Source organism: Lithobates pipiens, unplaced genomic scaffold (assembly GCF_037356315.1).
Source record: "Lithobates pipiens isolate NorthernLeopardFrog02 unplaced genomic scaffold, aLitPip1_a1.2 Scaffold_18, whole genome shotgun sequence".
NCBI classification, from domain to species: Eukaryota; Metazoa; Chordata; class Amphibia; order Anura; family Ranidae; genus Lithobates; species Lithobates pipiens.
Genome location: NW_027507758.1, coordinates 356,189,445 through 356,212,636, shown reverse-complemented (window position 1 = coordinate 356,212,636; position 23,192 = coordinate 356,189,445). Strand labels below are relative to the sequence as shown.

At 41.4% G+C, this 23,192-nt stretch overlaps 1 protein-coding gene across 2 annotated transcripts in view; it reads right to left on the bottom strand.

Annotated features, from left to right (window-relative positions):
• FGF12 (fibroblast growth factor 12) overlaps positions 1-23,192 on the bottom strand; it is a 619,715-nt gene that overhangs the window by 463,141 nt on the left and 133,382 nt on the right. Inside the window, exon 1 of one of the 2 annotated variants that reach the window (XM_077487533.1) lies at positions 17,329-17,450. The exons of the other annotated variant lie outside the window; for it this stretch is intronic. Coding sequence (XP_077343659.1) covers positions 17,329-17,353 — 25 coding nt within the window. The 5' untranslated portion in view covers positions 17,354-17,450. Of the gene's footprint in view, positions 1-17,328; positions 17,451-23,192 lie in introns of those variants that run through there. 2 annotated transcript variants of the gene reach the window in all.

Sequence of the window (23,192 nt, the reverse complement as noted above, 5' to 3'; positions counted from 1 at the left end):
TTGATAGTGGTCTTGAGCTTGTCTGCATTGTTGGGTTTGGTGTCTCCCATCTTCCTCTTGATAATACCCCACAGATTCTCTATGGGGTTTAGGTCAGACGAGTTTGCTGGCCAATCAAGCACAGTGATACCATGATCATTAAACCAGGTATTGGTACTTTTGGCAGTGTAGGCAGGTGCCAAGTCCTGCTGGAAAATGAAATCAGCATCTCCATAAAGCTGGTCAGCAGAGGGCTGTGCTGACCTTAGACCTGATAAAACACAGTGGACCTACACCAGCAGATGACATGGCTCTCCAAATCATCACTGGCTGGAAACTTCACACTGGACCTCATGCAACTTGGATTCTGTGCCTCTCCACTCTTCCTCAGAGTCTGGGACCTTGATTTCCAAATAAAATTCAACATTTTCCACAGTCCATGATGATTTGGGGAGCCATGTGGTGAAAATTTCATGTCAATAACACCTTTATTTGTGTTAACATATGTTATAAATATATACGTTACACCTATATATTTACCTAGAAAAATGGTGACATGTTCAATACTTATTTTACCCGCTGTGTTTGTGGCAGCTGGGGATTATAAATCCCTCCTTTTATGTTGCCAGATATATGTGTTACGCGGTCTGCAAGAGGTTAAATAAAGCTAGCATTTTATATACAGTATATTTGTTAGGTGCATGCTAAATGATGAGCCAGTGTAAATTTACAGATATTTATTACTTCTCACTGAGATCACAGGACTCCCCCTGACAATATCTTAATCGATCTACTCTCCTGAAGGATGGTGCCATCTTTGTTTAGGCATCATTCAGCATCAGTATCTACTCCCTGGCCTGAGATACTGGCTCAGAGATAACACAGGCATGTCAATTCTGGTGTTTGTGCGGTTCTTGGCTGTGTTCAAAAATATTTGACACAAACCATTCTCTGTTGCAGCCTCTCATTTGTGACTTGAAAATGTTAAAAATTTTGCAGTTAACAAAAGTTACAGTTGTTTTTTTTTTTTTTATGATAATGTAGCTGTGTATTATGACATATCAGTAAGGTATTCTCTTTATTTGTACAGTGACTGAAGGGTTCAACTAAAAAAATACAAATCTGGTAATGTTAGAAAGATGATGAAATAGAATGTGAATGCAGAACCATCCTGCAATGTGAAGGTTAGGAATACATTAGGGTTTTAGTTGCCCTATGCTGTAAGATGAGCTGAACTTTCTGTGATTCCAGCTAAGTAATGAGTAGACTTTGGGCTCTGCGCCAGTTGTTATCCTTTGTCCTAAGTGTCTGTATGCAGCTTCCCGACTGGAAAAAATCTAAAAGATTTGCAGCTAGGAGTCAGGAATGTGTTGTTTGCTGAAATGGCAGCCAGCCAAATTCTTCTTTAAGGGTTGCAATATAATTCTTCTTTAAGGGTTGCACACTCACACCCCCCCTTTACCCCCCGATCACCCCCCCAATTACCCCTGCCCCCCAGTCACAGTGACACCAATGTCATTTTTTTTTGCATTGGTGTCATTTGTGACTGTAATAACTGTTAGGGCAGTTAGAGTTAGCCCCCTTTAGTTCTAATGTACCCCCCTAACCCCCCCAATAAAGGTTTAACCCCGTGATCACCCCCCGTCGCCAGTGTCACTAAGGCTGGGTTCACATTGCAGCGGTTTATGAGAACGAATGTGATTCGCACCGCACTGCAGTGCAAATCACATCCGATCTCTGTGCGATTCGAGTTCAGCCATTCGCCGCACCCGCCACACCCGCCGCACCCGCCGCAAATTCGCACGGGACCCTTTTTTTGGCCCGCAGCAGAATCGGATCGCATGGGTGTTCACACCATGCGATCCGAGTTTGCAGATCGCACTGCGATATGCGAACTGATCTGGGGGTGTCAGTAACATTTCACTGACACTCCCAGCAGTTCGCATAGGGCAGTGTGAACTGCCGCCGGGAGGCATGCGATGCGGGAACCCGCCGCGGATTCGCGGCGTTTCCGCATCGCTCCAGTGTGAACCCAGCCTAATAAGCGATCATTTTTCTGATCGCCGTATTAGTGTCACAGGTGACGCTAGTTAGGCAGGTAGGTATTTAGGTTCGCCGCAGCTTTTTATAGCGCCAGGGACCCCCATATACTACCGCATAAAGCCCCCTGATTGCCCCCTAGTTAACCCTTTCACCAGTGATCACCATATAACTGTTACAGGTGACGCTGGTTGGTTAGTTATTTTTTTATAGTTTCAGGGCACCCGCCATTTATTACCTAATAAAGGTTTAACCCCCTGATCACCCGGCGGGTGTCATTTGTGACTAATAACTGTTAGGGCAGTTAGGGTTAGCCCCCTTTAGTTCTAAGGTACCCCCCTAACCCCCCCAATAAAGGTTTAACCCCGTGATCACCCCCCGTCGCCAGTGTCACTAAGGCTGGGTTCACATTGCAGCGGTTTATGAGAACGGATGTGATTCGCACCGCACTGCAGTGCAAATCACATCCGATCTCTGTGCGATTCGAGTTCAGCCATTCGCCGCACCCGCCGCAAATTCGCACGGGACCCTTTTTTTGGCCCGCAGCAGAATCGGATCGCATGGGTGTTCACACCATGCGATCCGAGTTTGCAGATCGCACTGCGATATGCGAACTGATCTGGGGGTGTCAGTAACATTTCACTGACACTCCCAGCAGTTCGCATAGGGCAGTGTGAACTGCCGCCGGGAGGCATGCGATGCGGGAACCCGCCGCGCATTCGTGGCGTTCCCGCATCGCTCCAGTGTGAACCCAGCCTAATAAGCGATCGTTTTTCTGATCGCCGTATTAGTGTCACAGGTGACGCTAGTTAGGCAGGTAGGTATTTAGGTTCGCTGCAGCTTTTTATAGCGCCAGGGACCCCCATATACTACCGCATAAAGCCCCCTAATTGCCCCCTAGTTAACCCTTTCACCAGTGATCACCATATAACTGTTACAGGTGACGCTGGTTGGTTAGTTATTTTTTTATAGTTTCAGGGCACCCGCCATTTATTACCTAGTCTCACTAGTGTACCCCTAAATTTAGGGGTGTCTACTTTCCAAAATGGGGTCATTTGGGGGGGGGTTGTGCCATCTTGGCATTTTATGGCCTTCAAAACTGTAACGCCCTTAGAAAGCCTGAAGGCGGTGCTTGGTTTTCGGGGCCCCGTACGCGGCTAGGCTCCCAAAAAGTCCCACATATGTGGTATCCCCATACTCAGGAGAAGCAGCAGAATTTATTTTGGGGTGTCATTTCACATATGCCCATGGCATGCGTGAGCAATATATCATTTAGTGACAACTTTGTGAAAAAAAAAAAAAAAAAAAAAAGTTTGTAATTTTCCCGCAACTTGTGGCAAAATATAAAATATTCCATGGACTCAACATGCCTCTCAGCAAATAGCTTGGGGTGTCTACTTTCTAAAATGGGGTCATTTGTGGGGGTTTTGTGCCATCTTGGCATTTTATGGCCTTCAAAACTGTAATAGGTAGTGAGGAGTGAAATCAAAAAATTACGCCCTTAGAAAGCCTGAAGGCGGTGCTTGGTTTTCGGGGCCCCGTACGCGGCTAGGCTCCCAAAAAGTCCCACATATGTGGTATCCCCGTACTCAGGAGAAGCAGCAGAATTTATTTTGGGGTGTCATTTCACATATGCCCATGGCACATGTATGAGCAATATATCATTTAGTGACAACTTTGTTAAAAAAAAAAAAAAAAAAAAAAGTTTGTAATTTTCCCGCAACTTGTGGCAAAATATAAAATATTCCATGAACTCAACATGCCTCTCAGCAAATAGCTTGGGGTGTCTACTTTCTAAAATGGGGTCATTTGTGGGGGTTTTGTGCCATCTTGGCATTTTATGGCCTTCAAAACTGTAATAGGTAGTGAGAAGTGAACTCAAAAATTTACGCCCTTAGAAAGCCTGAAGGCGGTGCTTGGTTTTCGGGGCCCCGTACGCGGCTAGGCTCCCAAAAAGTCCCACATATGTGGTATCCCCATACTCAGGAGAAGCAGCAGAATTTATTTTGGGGTGTCATTTCACATACGCCCATAGCATGTGTGAGCAATATATCATTTAGTGACAACTTTGTGTAAAAAAAAAAAAAAATTTTTTTTTTTGTCATTATTCAATCGCTTGAGGCAAAAAAATAAAATATTCAATGGGCTCAACATGCCTCTTATCAATTTCCTTAGGGGGTCTACTTTCCAAAATGGGGTCATTTGGGGGGGTTTTGTACTGCCCTGCCATTTTAGCACCTCAAGAAATGAGATAGGCAGTCGTAAACTAAAAGCTGCGTAAATTCCAGAAAACGTACCTTAGTTTGTAGATGTGACAACTTTTGCGCAAACCAATAAATATACAATTATTGACTTTTTTTTTACCAAAGACATGTGGCTGAATACATTTTGGCCTAAATGTATGACTAAAATTGAGTTTATTGGATTTTTCTAATAACAAAAAGTAGAAAATATCATTTTTTTTCAAAATTTGCGGTCTTTTTACGTTTATATCGCAAAAAATAAAAATCGCAGAGGCAATCAAATACCATCAAAAGAAAGCTCTATTTGTGGGAAGAAAAGGACGCAAATTTTGTTTGGGTACAACATTGCATGACCGCGCAATTACCAGTTAAAGCAGCGCAGTGCCAAAGTGTAAAAAGACCTCTGGTCATTTACCAGCAAAATGGTCCGGTCTGAAAGTGGTTAAACACGCCCCCAGAACAACACAGCAATATGTGCAGTATGTGGATGCTAAGACCCACCTGCCATGCTACTGCATATATATATTTTTCAGCACAATTGGTAACTAATCCCAGTTCTGTCATTATACGTACTATGTCATTTCTTAGTTTTGGACATAGCCCTAGGAAACTGCCTGTTGTATATTTATTTATCAAACTCCAAATGCCAATGTGTCTTTTGGTGTACCGGTAATAAATGTTTACTCACTAACCACGACAACTCCAACCCCTCTATGAATACCACTCTACCAACATAGGTATCTCTGTTATATAAGCCTCTAATGGGTTTTGTCTACCACTAACAAGACACTAAGCCACAGCTTGTATGCCCTTCAGCACTGGATTTGTATTTCTAGATGAAAAACATTGGGGTTCTACTAAAACTGGAGCGTGCAAACTCTGGTGCACCTGTGCATGGTAGCCAACCAGCTTCTAACTTCAGCTTGTTCAGTTAAGCTTTAACATAAAACCTGGAAGCTGATTGGTTTTCTATGCAGAGCTGCACTAGATTTTGCACTCTCCAGTTTTACATCAAATCAATCCCACTGTTCTCTTAAAGAGGAAGTAAACCCCAGATTGTTTTCCTTTTTTTTTTATTATAATGCAGCAATGTATATAGTAGTATTACATGCAAAAATTTCACTAAAACAAGGTTTGGAAATACCTTTTTTTGCTTTTATAAATTTTCCCTTCTTCCGGAAATTGGGTGCGCCATCTTTACTATTTATTGCTGGCTCTTCTGTGGACGTCATTTCTGCCCTTCCTTTCCTTCCCTGTGTTAATCTCTGGCAGGCGCGATCGCGGTCATGTGTAAACCAAGCCTCTATCCAGGAAGGTGAGGAGGAGGGCACAGTATCGCGAGGCTTCCTTCCCTGTGCCATTTAGAGTGAAAGGAAATAAGCTGACATGCTGTGGATAGTGAAACGGCACACATAGCGTGTCCTCAAAGACAATACGGACTGGGCATGCACTGGTGACATCATTACAGATTGCCGGACGGATTATGAGAAAAAATGTTACAGTAAGTGACATTTCACAGGCAGCGATCAGCTGCCTGTTCTATGCAGATTATAATGAGCTGAAGTTGAAATAGAGGGTTTACAACCACTTTAAATCTCTTCTGCCTTCCACAGTGATTTGCAAGACCAATTCACCCCACCTTTGTTTGAAACAGAGATGCACTGCCAACAGCCATTTCTTGGGGGGGGGGGGCTCTCAGCTCACAGTGTTTATTGGTTTCCCACTTGTTTTTTTGCACATAACACTTAAAAAATAATTTATCAGTAGCACATCACTATATGGTCTGTGGATAACTAAACATTGTAATAGTCTCTCCTGGGGATTTATTAAAATTGGAGCAGATAGAATCCGGAGAAGCTGAGCATAATAAGAAATCAGCTTCTATCTTCAACTTGTTCAGTTAAGCTTTCAAATTGATAGCTAGAAGCTGATTGGTTGACATGGATAGCTGCTCCTGATTCTGTCTGCTCCAGTCTTGGTAAATTCTCTTTTCTGAGTCTAAAGCAGACCTATTTCTTTTAAATATATATAGCTAGTGGTAAATATCTTTCAAACTTTAGTACCTGCCACTGCTCCCAGGATCTACTTTCCTACTTATTTTACAAAGATACATTATAAAGAATAACTAGAATAACCAGAAAACTAATAGAGGGGAAATCCTCCAATGGGGACACTAGTTTTGGTGAAATGTCCTTAACTGCAGGGATTTCCTTTCACTTCCTGTTTTGGCCATGTGACAAGTAGTGAAGGAAAATCTCTGCAATGGGACACAGATGATGGGGAAAAAAAAAAGTCTGACATGGATTATAACCCTCCTATACGCTATCCAAAATAAGAAAGTGTTGCCTATAGTTATACTTTAAGGCCAGTTATAGGTTGGGGCAGTTGCTGTTTGTCTGTACTGTTGTTTTTTGGTGAGGGGGGAGCACTGGACACCTTTGCTGCCGTTGTGCTATTTACTGGGTGTTCAGTGAGCCCCTGTGCCTTTAAGGAGAAGTGGGCTCACTCCAGGCATACCTGCCCTAAATCTATCTGCTATTATATAAGTGCTCCTACTATGGAGGCTCTCAAAATTTATAGTTAGGACTGTAGTTAGATAATAATGTGGTGGCCTTTGCAGTTTATGCATGTATTTGCAAATGTATGCAAATTAAACCCCTGTTTTTTAACGTGAACTATTAGAAAGGACAGTTTGGTTGTTTGCAGGCTGGCTGGTAAGTTGAGCTGGGAATTTTGTTGTATGTTTATGTGTGGCAGTGCTTTACCCAGGCAGGGAAAAGGAGCAGGTTCACTCATTTGCAATGTTTATGCCTCCACACATTGATATTTATATGTTTTTCCACTACTCCTTTTTTAAAACGTGTAGAAGAACAAGGCTCTTATCTCATTACGTTTTACTTCATCTTTTCATTCTTCCTTTCTTCTCTCCTTTTTCTTTTTTTGTATTCAACTGTGAATACTTAGGTTGGTTAAAGTGAGGCACATGTTTTCTAAATTTTGATGTCTAATCCTTGCTCTAAGGCAAGGAAAAGCTGATAACAAGAGCTGTATAATATATATATACACTTTAAATGTTATTAAAGTCAAATATTGTGAACTAAATGATTATGACATGAACCATATGGAAGTATTCAGTCTGTTTATTACTTGTATATCACTGTTATTAAGAACAATAATAAAAATTATTGGAAAAGAAGAAATATGTGGCTAAAGACACTTTCTGCCCCACTTGACAAAGGTGTCACATCAATTCCACTGTGGATAATCACTTTTATAGTTATTGGCATAGTGATTATGTGGAGGGTTTGTTAGTTAATAGCATCTACTTGAATGTACTAAATTTGCAAGGGCTAAAAACAGTCCAACATAAAGATGCATTGTAACCACATACCATATGTAAGGGGAACCTAAGTGTTTAACATAGTTTTGATTCAACTAATACAGCTAAAGCTAATATTCTGGCTTGGATTTTTTTTTTTCTAATACATTTTTGTCTTCAAATTTTTCCAACATAGTTATAGAGGCATCAGTGCAACACACAACGACATTAACAGCCGCAGGGGACCAATAGTAAATGGTTACTGCAAATCCAGCAAGAAGGACATGGTATATAGGTTGCCACAGTAGGCCTTGCTCAGTGGAAATACTTGAAGGGTCGAAGCTGCAAACTCCAAACGCTTGCATTAGCCCCTTGTAGGGTATGAGGGAAGGGGGATGTAGAAAAAAAGGGAAAACTCAACTTTTAATGGTGAACCCTAAAGGGGGAGAGAATTGGGACATGGGTCTTGATGGAAAGCTAGGGGCAAGAAGCAACAGCCCAACACATGGCTGAATTAGGGGAGGGAGTGCTGACGTTTTGTTATTTTTGATCAAAGAAGTGGGGTCTTCCATTGTTTTGATGCAATTAAACCACAGCTTTTGTTGGGTGGGGTCCACTCGCCCAAAGTACACTGGTATGCATTCATTAATTAAATGTATTGGGCGAGATTTCTTATAATGTGTTCTGGATAAGGGAGTGAGGTGGAGGAGTAACATGGCCAGTATGAGTATGAAAATGAAAATACATTTTTGGGCTGAGTTCCAAAAGTCTTCAATCTGGGAGCAGTTCCAGAAAACAAGAAACATCAATCCCTTCTTGTCAGTCACATTTTTAACAGAGGGAACATTTTATGAAGCCAAGAGGGGACGTGGTACCATCTTGTGATGATTTTGTACCCTGTTCCATGGATATAACTAGAACTGTAACCTTATGGGCGAAGAAGAGAATGCACTCTTCTTAAATTGGCAAAAAAGGGATTTCAAGATCCTTTTCTAATTTCAAGAAGTATAGGGCACCATGTGGTTAGATGGCTTAACCTACAGATTTTATTTTTCTATTGCTAGAAGCTGGTCTGCTGGTACCTCCAGCCTCAAACAAATATGTTCCAATTGTATAAAAATAAACTCCTAGTTCTTGGCTTATGGTAATTATTTTGCTTCATAGCTTGAACACATATTTTGCAGTCCATTCGTGATGTTTAGTGAGTTCACCAAAATGTGATTTGAACCAAACGTTTCACATTTAAAAAAAAATAGAGGACCATTTTTGATGGTCACTTTGTACCTTTTTTGTGGAGCAACTAGACAAGCTAGTGTCAGCTAAATGGAAATCCATCAGTGAGTGTTCTTGTGTCTGTTTTAGACAATACGTGAGAAAAAGGTGAAAATAGAACCTTTAAAAATGTATATATTTTTTTTTCTGCATCTTACTGTTACTTGATGTTGGTCACCACACAATTGTGTGGGGCTTTTTTTTATTATTGTGGTATATCTATTTTTTATGCATAATATATGATGTTTTAAAAAAATAACATTAAACACCCCAAAAATGAGAAAGAAATATTTTTTGCTGTTTTCCTCTTCCTTTTCCCTTTATTTGTTTAGATAAAATCCACTATACTGAGCTGCCAAGAGTTTACTGTGACTCAGCATCAAAGTGAACTCTATTGACCTTGCCTGGATTAATTCCGGAGTGCTTGTGTACATACAAACCCATTCATAACAAATGATGTATAGGTTGTATTGTACATAATCTCATCAACTGGAATAAAGTTCATTAATTTTCTTTGCCTTGCCTAATATACATTAGATTGCTATAGTCATTCACACAGAGACAGGAAGGTTACACTTGATCTATAGATGCCCAGTTTTCATTGCAGGCCATTTTCCTAATGACCCATTACGTCACTACAGTAAGAACATTCTAGCTAGTAGTGTATGTCATTTTCTATGGGCCATAGTGTAGAAAAGCAGAATGCAAAATACAAATGTTGATGCCTGAACTGTATGACAGCCATACAAAGTTTGTGCGTTGTACCCAGTGATGGCGGCTCCATTAGGGGCGCAGGGCCCCTAATCCATGCGCCCGGCCCCTGATCTACATGTATGGATTTCAATGGGTTTTTTTTTTAAGGACATGATAAGAGCCTGAGGCTTTAATTGGCATCAAAAAAGGGTGGGCTCGGGGCACAGAGAACTGTACCCTGAGCCCATCCAGTTGTGTGGCATTAGCGAATTAACATTCGCTTATGTCTTAGGACTCCCAGCCAATCGGGTCTCAGAAGCCGCTTCCTGTTTTTGCCCGCGAGGAGAAGCAGCAGCCCTCGACAAGCTGGAGTAGGAGCAGCATCGGCCTCCTAAGGCTGATCACCGACTTCCTGGCTCCATAGAGCTCACACTGGCCACCATCCGCCTGGCAGAGCCCATAGCAGCAGATTGCAGCAGCCCGAATGATGAGGACGAACGGGAGCCAGTGCAGAAAGTGAGGGGAAGAGTGAATACCGAGGCCGTCCTGTGTTACGGGTGCGGGGGGGAGGGTTGGTAGTAGTGGTATATGTGAGTGAGGGGGGCAGGTTTTTTGTGCCCCCCCCCCAAATATTGAGCACCAGCTTCTGGCTGTACCAGGTTCAGGCTTCAGGTTCTCTATAGGCATAGATTAGCCAAAGCAGTGGTAATAGATCTGCAGTTTTAGGATAATGCCTTTTCTAAAGATATAACCACAGCACACATTAATTGCCTGCATATGAGCAAACTCTCTAACAAGCTGTAACATCAGAAAAATGTTTAGACTGGCTGAATATGTGATGTACAGCTACCTAGATCTTTAGGTGGCATGCCAATATAACGATAAGTCTTGAAGTGACCCTCACCAGTAGTTTATTTTTCTACCTGTGTGTCATTCATGTTTCGCAGATTTTCAGACTAGAGAAAGCAATGCGTAATAAAATTCTGGATCTCCTTCTCCCTTTAAAGAGTGGTTTCATGAAAATGGCAGATGACATCATTGTATTGGCTCCAATGACTGGATATATACATTGGGTACATCTACACCTATTATCGAATACCAGTGATATTTTTTTTTTCCGGTAAAGTTTTCAAGCCTACTTTGTAAAATTAATTTACAGCATCCATATGAAGAGTTGTATTTAAATGCATTTTGCAGCTTTCTTTTTCTGTTCTCTGGGCAACATTTATTGCAGCTATTAGACAAATAACATTTTCAATTAGCTAATCTGGAAACATTACAAGCGTGTACACTATACCACTAAATTGTAAAGAGAAAGCTCATCAGCACATAAAACTGTTAGAAATACCAGACTTTCTTGCCAGCAAATGCATTGGGAAATGCTGTGTGAAAATGTGCATTGTCAAGAGTCCAAAAAACAACTGGATTGTGACCACACAGAGACTTCAATTTTCTTTGCTCTATTCACTTGGCCTAGGTTTACAGCTGAACCGCCTTGCACCATCTGCTTAAATCGGGTCACACATGTCACCATCTAGTTGTGCAATCTGGTTTAGATCTACCAACAACTAGAGCTGGCCTTACATGTATTGGAATTTTGATCCATGCATAGCCCTCCCTGTTCAATAAGAGGCAGTCTTTAGACCAGCTTCTTTTGAACGGCCCTGCTGGATCAGGAACATTTGATCAGCATATGCAGCCAATGGGATGCAGCACGATCAGTTTATTCTGACAAATGGGGGATTCCCTCGGTCAAAATACAAAGTCACAGCCGAGGATATTTCCCCAGTGGTGTTTTACGGGCGGATTTAACCGCTTTTCGGCCGCTGGGGGGGGGGGTTAAAACCGAATAGCGTCACTAAAACAACGGTAAAGCAACGCTAAATATAGCGCCGCTTCACTGCCGATGCCCTAGGCGGCGCAGTGTGAAAGCCATCTTAATAAGTAAGTTAGGGGGCCTAGAAACAGCTAAATGGGGGAGCCTCAAAACCCATAGGATAGGGCTTAGAAGCTTTTAGAAGCCTGAGGAACCCCTATATAAAGGGAGTTCCGTGAGTGAGAAATTGCCAGTCACCTTAGGGAGTCATCAGCGGCGGGCTATAAAAGCTTAGTTGTTCATTGCAATATTTATTAAAGTTATTGATGAATTCTGCTAGAAAATGTATTATAGAATTGATTAGTGATATTTAATATCGATATGTAAACCAATAAATAAAGCCGCGGCAAATAAAAAAAGTTTTACTAATCCAAACTTTGGATTACTTGGACAAGTTTATTTATTAAAATAGCTGTCTGCAGTCCCACCAAACTCCTGTGATACAAAGGAGAAGTGCAGCCAAGCGAGCTTTGGCTGTACTTCTCCTTTAAGAGAGACATCGCATACATGGTAACTCCAGGCATTGCCCCAAACAATTTCACTGCAACCACTGACTAGCTCTGAGGAAGAGGAAGTCCTTGAAACTCATCAGCTTTTGCCACTGCGTGATAGCCCCAGGGGATGGGGACAGCTTCATATGGACTCCTATGGAGGAATAGTATGATGTGCTGTGCTTTTATTCAAGTTTTCTCTTGTGAGTATGATACCTATTTTTGTTAATCAATGAAACTTCTAATGAGGATAATTAACTAGGCCAATGCGCCTTCTACTTTCTTTATGTTTTAGTACTGGTGTGTTCCCAACAACCTATGACTCTTCCTCGGTCTGACTGCAGAGGTGGGTCATTGGTTGTTAGGAAGTAGACGGATTCCGGCTTCTTACCAACCACCATAAATCGCAAGCACAAACGCACCAAGAAAATGCATGTGCATGTGTTTTTGGTGCCTCTTTATTGAGGTTTATGGGGCTCAAAATTGTGCAGCATTGCATCAAAGTAGCACGGGCACCTTCCCCAAAGTTGCATTGCACTGATGTGAACAGATACCATTGAAATCAATGTGATTTCCATTGCCATGCAATTTGAACAATGCAAGTCGCATCTGAAAGTGCACTAGTGTGAAGCAGGTCTTTCACACTGGGGCGGCATCAGCAGTAAAGCACCGCTATTTTTAGTGATGCTTTACCGTCGTATTCGCTGAGGTATTCGGCTGCTAGCAGGGGCTTTTAACCCCCGTTAGCAGCCGAAAAAGGGTTAAAACCACCAGCAAAGCATTTGCCCGCGGTATAGCCGTGCTGCCCTTTTATTTCAATGGGCAGGAGCAGTGGAGGAGCAATATACACACCGCTCCAAAGATGCTGCTAGCAGGACTTTTTTTTAGCATCCTGCCAGCGCACCGCTGTAGTGTGACAGCCCTCGGGGCTGTCACACTGGAGGCACAGGTGCAGCTCTTTCAGGGTGCTTTTCAGTCGCTATTTTTAGCGCTGTAGTGCCTGCAAAGCGCCCCAGTGTGAAAAGGGTCTAAATGTTCTCATTAACCACTTGCCGACCTCTGCATGTACATAAACGTTGGCAGAATGGCATGGCTGGGCAAATTAATGAAAATTAAATGCTTTGAATTTGCCGCCATGTGGTCGCAGCGAGCTTCCGTGAGTAGGATCGCGGTTACCAGCAGATACCCGCGATCGTCTCATGGAGAGGAAGAACAGGGAGATGCTAATGTAAACAAGACATCTCCCCGTTCTGCTTAGTGACAGTGTCACTGATCATTGGCTCCCTGTGAACGGGAGCGGTGATCAGTGATGTGTAGCACTAGTAGCCATGCCTCCTAACAGTTAGAATCACTCCCTAGGACACACTTAACCCCTTCCTAGCCAGGTAGTTGTTAACCCCTTCACTGCCAGTGTAATTTTTACAGAAATTTTATAGCACTGATCACTGTAAAAATGACAATGGTCCCAAAAATGTGTCAAAATTGTCCGATGTGTCCACCATAATGTCGCAGTCATTGAATAAAATGCATAAAAATGCCATAAAACAAACCCCTATTTTGTAGACGCTATAACTTTTGCGCAAACCAATCAATAAACGCTTATTGCATTTTTGTTTACCAAAAATATGTAGAAGAATACGGATCAGCCTAAACTGAGGAAAAAAAATGTTTTTTAATATATATTTTTGGGGGATATTTATTATAACAAAAAGTAAAAAAAATTGCTTTTTTTTCACAATTGTCCTTTTTTTGTTTATAGCGCATGGTTTATAGCGCAAAAAATAAAAATGCAGAGGTGATCGAATACCACCAAAAGAAAGCTCTATTTGTGGGAAAAAAAAGGACATTAATTTTGTTTTGGGAGCCACATCGCGCAATAGTCAGTTAAAGCAACACAGTGCCGAATCGCAAAAAGTGCTCTGGTCTTTGGCCAGTCAAATGGTCCGAGGGTGAAGTGGTTAAATACCTTGTATAATATACTACACCACAACATCATCTCTGTGACCATTGCACATATTTTCACGAAATCATACTATGTATTATTCAGCTCATGTGTCTTATTTAGTCTTATGTTGCCTGTATCAAGTCAACAGAACAGGACTAGTGGGAACTCCTCCTAGGGGGATCCTGTAACCTCCACAACAATATACGCTTACTTACTGTTAACAGTCAGCACAGGCAGAGACAACAGAAAGTTATAAGCTGGAAACATTTCTGGCAAGATAAACAGGTGTTTTTGGCAAGTTCATTGTTGGGGTTTACATATTCTATAAAGGTATATTCTCATTCATGCAATGGAAAGGTAAATTAGCAACATTTACCATAAAGTGAACAAGCTGCTATGTAACTTCCTAAACTGTATTTGTGTAAACGGACCATGTGAACCACACCGCCATTGAAATTGACCATAAGAAAAAATAAAATAAATAAATAAAAGATATAAAACAATGAAATTGATTAAAAAAAATAGCTGTGGTAACAATGTAGTCACCACACAGGAAAGTTACAGATTGTTATGCTCTACCCCCTAAGGTGCTAAGGCAGGGGTGCTCAACCTGTGGCCCTCAAAGCACCTCTGATGTGGCCCTCTACCTCAAACCAGGGAAGAGCACTGGGATGGTGGGTTGGCAAGCCCAGATCAAAATCAACGGGTTGCCGACCCGCCATCCCAGAGCATCAGAGTGCATGGAGCCTGTGCTGGCAGCAGAGGAAGCAGGCGGCTGCAGAGGAAGCAGGAGTAACATAAGCTGATGCTCAGGGCCTGTGCTACCATTGGCAAACTAGGCAGCCGCCTAGGGTGCACTGCTGCCTAGGGTGCCAAGCCACTGGTGTTCCTATTCTTTTCTCTCTGCAGCAAGAAACTAAGTACCAGCATCAGCAGGCAGCCACCGCACCATTCACACATAGTGTCAGAGGCGCAGTGGCGGTGGAGGATTGTGTCTGTGTCCCAATTCCCGAATGAATGGAAGCAAGCAAACATCCATTGATGGGCACTGGTAGGCTGCCATTGATGGGTGCTGGTGAGGCTGCATTTGATGGGCACTTCATTAAAAATGTGGGGTACACATGGGCAGGGCAAAGGGGGTGGGGTCAGAGGTGGAGCCGGGGGGGGGGGGGCGGTGGCAAAATGAGGCTTCGCCTAGAGCAGGGATATGCAATTAGCGGACCTCCAGCTGTAGCAAAACTACAAGTCCCATCATACCTCTGCCTCTGGATGTCATACTTGTGGCTGTCAGAGTCTTGCTATGCCTCATGGGAATTGTAGTTCTGCAACAGCTGGAGGTCAGCTAATTGCATATCCCAGGCCTAGAGTGTCATAAATCCTTGCACCAGCCCTGCCGATGCTTCCTCTGTAGCAATGGCTCCTGAACCAGGCAGAGTCACAGCAAATGCTCTGCAGCCTGGGGAGTGATGCCAGCAAAAGCTGTAAGAGGAAAAGGTAAGTGTATTAAATATCACATACAGGTGTCTGTTTATGAAGCAGTGAAAAAATGTCGCTGCTTCATTCTCCGGCATTTTCAGAGGAGATTCTCCTCTGGATGACAGTTTATGAAGCTTTGTAGATCGCTTCACCTTTGGAGGAGTGAAGAGATCTACAAATGCTTCAAACAGTGGAGAACGGCCCCTGATACTGCCATCTCATGAGACTCTACAAGATTACAGTAGCAGAAATTCACAGAAACACCGAGATGTCAGTTTATTAAGCAGGTATAAATTATCACTGCTCAGTACACAGACAGACGGCGTGGTTAATTATTTATATATACATATATATATATATATATATATATATATATATATATATATATATATATATATATATACACACACACACACACACACATAAATATGAGGGGTGCATGGTTTTGGGGGGTCCAAACGAGGTATAAGTCAATAATCTTCCTCTTTCCTCCTCAGATCCCCCAGGATTTTCTCTTCACTCCCCGATTCTCCACCTCTGAGCTGGTGAATCAGGGAGTGTGAATTCTGACCCAGATCGCCAGTGAAGTGCTGAGATCGCAGCTTCATAAATTGGCCATTTCTGTGCCAGTCAATAAGGATTCTCAGTGTGCGAAGATCATCGGCGGGAGACAGGGGCGAACTGACCATTTGGCCACTCGGGCGCCACCCGAGGGCCCCGGGCCACTAGGGGACCCCATCAGGGTTGCCAGCCTCAGTAAAACCAGGGACCGTATGTAAAAATTTGTGTTTTTTTTTACATCTGTCTCTGAAATGTCCCTTACCAACATCCTTTTGGTCTAAAAATCCTGAGATTATAGCTTCCCCACCTCTCCAGTACCTTCTCAGCCAATAGAAACATGTCTGTGTATACTGTGTGCACATGTATGTGTAAACTGTGTGATTGTATACTGTGTGTGTGTATACTGTGTGGCCCCATAATCTCTGATTGCCCGGGGGCCTCATAATCCCCTATTGCCCGGAGGCCCCATGAGTTGTCAGTCTGCCCCGGGCGGGAGAACATGTTCAAATACATTCTCCCCCAATTATCTCTGTTTCATAAACAGTTTATGGACTGTGATCAGTGGCGATCCTCGGGATCACTGCTGTTCACAGCTTCAACAATGGACACCACAGTACACTGCACTTTTGCAATGGACAATATTAGTATTTATAAAAAAGGGGGTAATAGGCTCCTTTCACACATACTTTTAGTGCAGTGCACCTGCGGCTTTCCTGTGGGTTAGCTGCACTGAGCCATAGACTTACCATTATATCCTGCGTGGTTGGTACACTTTCTGAAAGTGCATAGAGCCCACAAGATAAATTAGATGTCTATGGCAAAGCACAGCTAATGCGCAGAAAAACCTCGGGTGCACTATGCTGCATCCGTGGTGCGAGTAAACCACAGCACATCAGTGTGAAAGCAGCCTTATAGGGACAGTACGGGCTCATTTACATTTGAGGTTTGGGGGGCAGTAAAATCCCATAGTTCATTGTGGCCCACGACCGGTTAGCAAATCACTTAAGTGGCTTAAGTCTCTCTTCAAAGGGTTGAGCACCCCCTGTGCTAAGGTATACATACATTGACACAACCACTGAAGTTTCCTTTAACAGAACAAAAATGTGCTCACCTATTTTCACAACGTCAATGAGTCAGGGTATTGCTCTTTTTGCACCTTAAATTTAGCTCCTTGCACTGAATATAGCTGCTTGCACTTGATAACGGAATATTTTAAAATGACTATAAAGCACATATGAACCTATATGACCTTACCAGAGACTGAGACCTGTTCCCTAATATTAATATCTACAACACGCACGTATATGTCAGCAAGAGATAAATGCAATGATCCCCTAAGCTATATTCAAAATTTGCCTACGCTGACACTTGCCTGCACATGGGTTATTAAAAGCAGCAAATTCTGCTAAATCGGAATTGTCCACAACACTGACCTTGTTCTTCCAAAGGCTCTGCCATCTTCACTGCTGTAAGAAGGCTGGTGTGTTATGGCACCCTATGTCTGACCTGTTCACTGAGGCTCATTCTATGTCGCTGACGTGTAGCATGTAAAGAATGAGTGTCGTATAACTGTAAAAACACAACACCCTCTTTTACACTAATGATCCTCTTGGTCCAAACAAACACCGCTGTAGCTCTTTCTATATTTACAAATGTATTATCCAAGGACATCATACAAGAAAGAGAAAAATAGACTACAGGCTGTCTGGAAAACATTTTACGATAACTAAGCAGTTTCTTTCATGACACAGAACATATTTCCAAAAAGACTGCATAGAAGTATACCTAAGTTGGGGCCGTGTTGCTTAGGTTTTTACAGTAGAGAGATGAAAATTAAAGGGAACCTGTCGTTATGTTAAATATATTACTTTATTACGTTCACACAATCAACAACAAACAGGCACAATAAGGAATTTGCAGATACCTATTACTCCAGAATTCCAGAATCAATGCTTATGTGAAATTGAAATCTTGAGTCTGGCAGTCTACAGAGTTTTGGTTAGTTATGGAGAGTACCATGGATTGCACTGAGATGTTGTGGTGGGGGAAGAGGAGTACCAGGGCTTGACTTGCAGACTGGTTTGAGATTCATTTTACATGAATCCAGCTAAGGGCCACTTGTGCCTGTTGCATCTCATAATAACCCTAAAATAAAGCCGCAATTAAAAAAACATCAGCAGCTTATACTTAATATATAAGGTCTGGCATGTATCCTTTCCATTCTTTGTGCACGTATCTCTATAAAGAATGCATGCATGCTTTATTTTAGAACAGTGATAGGTTCTTCTATGCAAGTAGAACTACATTCATGTTAAATAAAAAAAGTGTTGTACCAAGGATAAAGTGATATTGTACATATTTACAAAGCATATTATACTAATAATAAAGTTCTCAATATATAAATGATGTTGCAGTTTAGTGTAAAAAACAACATGGATACTCCTGAGCCTATTCACACCTAAACAGGTCGGTCACGTTTGGGTCTGAAAAATTGGAAAGGGACATTAACCTTTTTTATTTTATTTTTTCACGGACCTAGAAAAAATTGGAGGTGGTTAGATATACAGAAACTGTACATCTGCTTGCCCCATGGACTGAGAAACAGACAGATTGATTTAACCTGGACACTCATCTGAAAGGACCCTAAATCCAGATTTATTATTAAAAACACAATATTAGCAAATTAATGTTTCAATTTTGCTTTCAGCTCTAGCATATGTATTGTATCACATTTGTTGTTTTGGTGACTTATTATATAAGCCATGTTTTAATTATATGTAACCTGGACTGTAGTTGATAACTGCTGCAGAACTTCTTACTTTGTTTTTCGGCTGTATTATCCATCTGCAGCATGGACATGGTTAAAATGAATATTCATGAATGCAGAAGTGCAGCAGCCATTTTTAATGAGATCACTTTACAATGCTCATCTATCGAGTGTCTCCAATGCAGGAGGTAGCTATCTTGGCTTGGTCTGGATCTGTCCAGAAGATCGGTGATTGGCTGATGTAACAAAGAAAGGAAAGTGTGTCTGAAACCTGCTGACAGGAAAGGCAGAGGACAGGCAAAAAGGGTAGCAGGGCGTTGAAAAATGTCTGAGCAGCTGACTGAACGGAAGCCGACTATAGCTGATCACAATCGGGGGGATCTGAGAGAAGCAAAGAGGGTGGGTGATCAGACTGTACTAGATAGAGCACACCCACTGCTTTCTAAAGAAGGAAATATGGGCTTGTCTCAGCAAGACTAAAAGAGAGAAATCAAAACAACTCTTTTCTTGTCTGAGGCCTTGAACTGAACTAGAGTACGTTTCTGGAGACCCAGAAGAAGACACCCTGGGTCTGTACAAGTTATTTCCTGGGAACTGTTGTACTTTCTTCAAGGGCCCCAACTTTGCCCCCCACCCCCAATGTTTGTTTTTTTGATCAATCACTGGCCAGTGGGATAAAACTGGGCCCGTATAACAGGGTAGGGATGTCTTTATATACTATTGCTAGATAAAAGCAATTCAGTTGTATTGATTACAGATATTCAGAATACTGTAGGTGTTTAACCATACATCCCAGGGAAACGTTATTGTCTTCTTAATTGTTTGTATAAGTACACTTGCTAATACTTTGTTCTTTTAGGCTATACTTGGCCTAAAAAATTCTTTGTTATATCTCTAGGTGTGTAAGTGCTGAGTGAGCAAGATGTGTCATCTTCACGTGTGCAGAGAAATCACAAAACAATTAAGCGGCTCCTCAGGGGATAGTGCTATGCTACATTTATTTTTGCCGAAAATGCTTATATAAGTAAAATGCATTTTATTTACAGAATAGTCCATTGAACAAAAATGGGTAAGCTCTATAGATTACAGGTTAATGCACAGGTTGAGGGTTAAGTGATGTATAGAAAATTAGGATATAAGGAATTGTTGTAGGGATTGGTTAAGTGTTTGGGTGTGCCTTAGTATAAAGGGTATATTTTTTTTAATATGTATGAGATGATCTGCAGGCTTTTAACTTGTTCTTGGTGCAGCCAGGTCAGCTCACATAACTAGATGAGAAAGCCACTAGTGGCCAATTTACTTCTAACCAGTTGTGGACTGTAAGGAAATAGGCTTTGCTCAACACAGCCAGTGTACGAATTAAACTGGGCCTACAGATTCTCCTCTTATCAATGGGCAGTAAAATAAAACACCAGGCTTTCCACTTGCAAACGACCCTACATATGCCAAATTTTGTAACTAAAACATGGTTTTACTTGAAGCAAAGTATTTCTCCCTTAATACCACTGCTTATTTGCTATTTTTCGTGAGCTAGGCAGTAAAATACACAACATAATTCCATCACAGAAAGTTGTGCAGATGTATTCTCTATCCTGAACCAGGGTTCATGCACAACAGAAGGCAGGTTAGGCCACAGGCTTACAGCATTACTTTTATCACTTCAGATAAGGCTTCCGACTGCTAAGGAAGGTTTTCAGACAGGCAGTGTGGCCATAATCCTTGAGGGGAGAAAGAGGCTCTGATACTGATCCTACATCCATCAAGCCCACAGCATCAATAGAAAGTGCTGGAGCATTCACACTCACAAATTTTCATATCCTCCAAAGCTCACTCATAACCTCTGAGCACATGCCATGCATATTATTGTAAAAAAAAATTATATATATATATATATATATATATATATATATATATATATACACACTAAATTATATCATTTAATTGCCTTATATTGCATATTTTCATAAATCCTTCAGGTTGTTGCACTGGTTATTTTTAAACACTAATTACAATTCATACATGTTATGTAAACTCATAATAGACTGATAGCAATGACACCAACTGTGATACTTTCAAAACAATAGTCCCAAGCAAAAATTCATAGTGATCTATAATAAATTCTATAGGGACACCCAATGTGTTCTAAGCAAATAATCTGCTTACCACAATGATTTGACTTCTTTAGTTAAAAAGAAAGTCAAAAAACGCTTTGGCAGGATGATGCCTGCTAGCATTGATGTGATCTGGAGATTTATGGAATCCTTCCTCCTCAGAGTTTATGCATGGGATACTGTATATGAAGAAAATAATAGAACCCATAGTGTAATCCTATTTATTAAAAGTAATATAAAAGTGCAAATTCCGAATGGCCGCTTACATTTGAATGTGCCTGGGGCTGCTGGTAAACAAAATCAATAGATGGTGTTGTGCTCCAACAAAAGTAAAGTGCTAAAATATAGTTACAATATATATTAATTCAAGTAATACACTTACTGATATATGTAAATTATCAAATGCATTGATTCACAAGGAATAAATATGATAATTATCAGTAAAGTGCAAAATGCAAATAAAGTGACTATAGTGTATAAATGCTAAAAAGTTCACAAAGCATAAATAAAAAAAAAAAGTTTAATAGATTTTCAACAATAGTCCATATATATGAAAGTGCAAATAGTGCAGAATCACAATCTGGAAGTGATGTTTTTCTTCCAACTATAAGAAGGTGCAAAATGCAAACCAAAGGTGCTAGCTGACATCAACAAGTGGCACTGTGACTTAAGCGCTGTGAATCTTCGGTGCAAATGACACCCGTAGGTGTACTAACTTCTTACCTTACTGCTAAGGTAAGCAGCATTCAGAGAAAACAGAGGGGGTGGATGGTCACTCAAAGGGTAGAGCGGGGTCTCCTACCCGTTTCTCCTGAGGGGTTCCAGTGTATGCAAAGCCTAGAAGGTAAATGTATAAAGAAATGCTAATGCGCTCCACCTAGTGGTTAACTAGAGGACTAAATGAATAAAATTACATATACAGGAAGCAGCCAGCACAAAACGGTGATCTCAGCACCAAGAGTATGTGAATAAAATTAAATAAATAAATGCGGCGCTACCTAGAAATGCATAAAAATTGAAATGAAAATGTAATAACTAAATTAAAACTAAAGTGCAAATAAGATGCTATTCCACTAAAATATGAATGGTGAAATTACAAATACAACATATATAGTGCAATAAATATGAATCTGCATAGATAATCCAAATGAATGAAATTTAAAATGTGAAAATGAGTGAAAAAAATTTTAAATATCAGTCCAGTGGTTATGTGCAAAGGAATACAATACTATCAAGTGATTGTCCACAAAAACATGCACAATTAGCTTTAAACTTGCAAAAAACAAAGTCCATGCAAAATGTAGAAGTGATTTCCAAAGGTGACAATCCACTGCAAACTTCAGTGCCTATTGTGTGCACCACCTATTTCCCCCAGCCTCTCACCTCCAATAAATGGCAAATAGGCGCTGTATATAATCAGAAATGCTGCTGGCTCCTTATCCATCCAGCCTCAATGTTCTACCGCTGTTAGTGCATCACTGTATATCACTGTGTATAAGCAGTTAATATTCTCCCAATTGCTCCAAGGTATCCAGTAGGTATGGAATGGAAGAAGACAAAGGGGGCTTTCATGTGTAGTAACTAGTAACAATTTTATTATAAAGAAAAAATCCGCACTTACATGAAAGAACACAGCAAAACATACAGCAGACGCGAACTTCCGGTTTCGGCCGTAACCGGAAGTAGTATGTCCGACACCAAACTCCTTCCCTGACGCGTTGCGTCACACCTCGTGACTTTTTCCCTTTGAACCTTTGGACCGGAAATGACGTGGAGTATCGTGACCAAGAACCGCCTCAACGTACGTTTCGTGATAACGTACTTGGTCACTAGGAAACTTCCTAGGAAAACTTCATTATCAACAAAAATCGCCCCTAGCACAAGTCTCTTTCCTACTTTATCCCTTCCTAAGAAACAATCTCAACCCCCTTCCAAGCAAGAATACCACCATCATAAGTTCCCCTTCTCCATCGTCTTCTCCCAAGGAAAAAGCACACCCGGCAGAAGTAAAATTACCCCCCCCCCATTCTGTTCAAGCAAACCCTCTCAAGAAATATTCACCCTTGCTCCGCATCCTTAAAAAAGCTTACATTCACTTACCAGTGAAGGGAAGCCCTTCTGGGTCGCAGAGGAAGAGACCCAGGGCACATTCCCCAGATGGTCGAGCCAAGCAACCCCATTGCTGTCAAATATCTAGCGATCCCACGATCATCAGAGTAATTGCAAAATATGTTTCTGCATATGGAGGTTGTAATGACTGAACTGGTTACACACAAGTGCTTCAAACAAAAGTAAAATGTAATTATCAAATGTATATTACTACCATTGCGGTTATGTGTCTCATGCAAACAATGTATATGTCATCTAGCTTCAAACCTATCAGCTTCATCCATTTCAAGCCAATTCATTTTCATCTGTG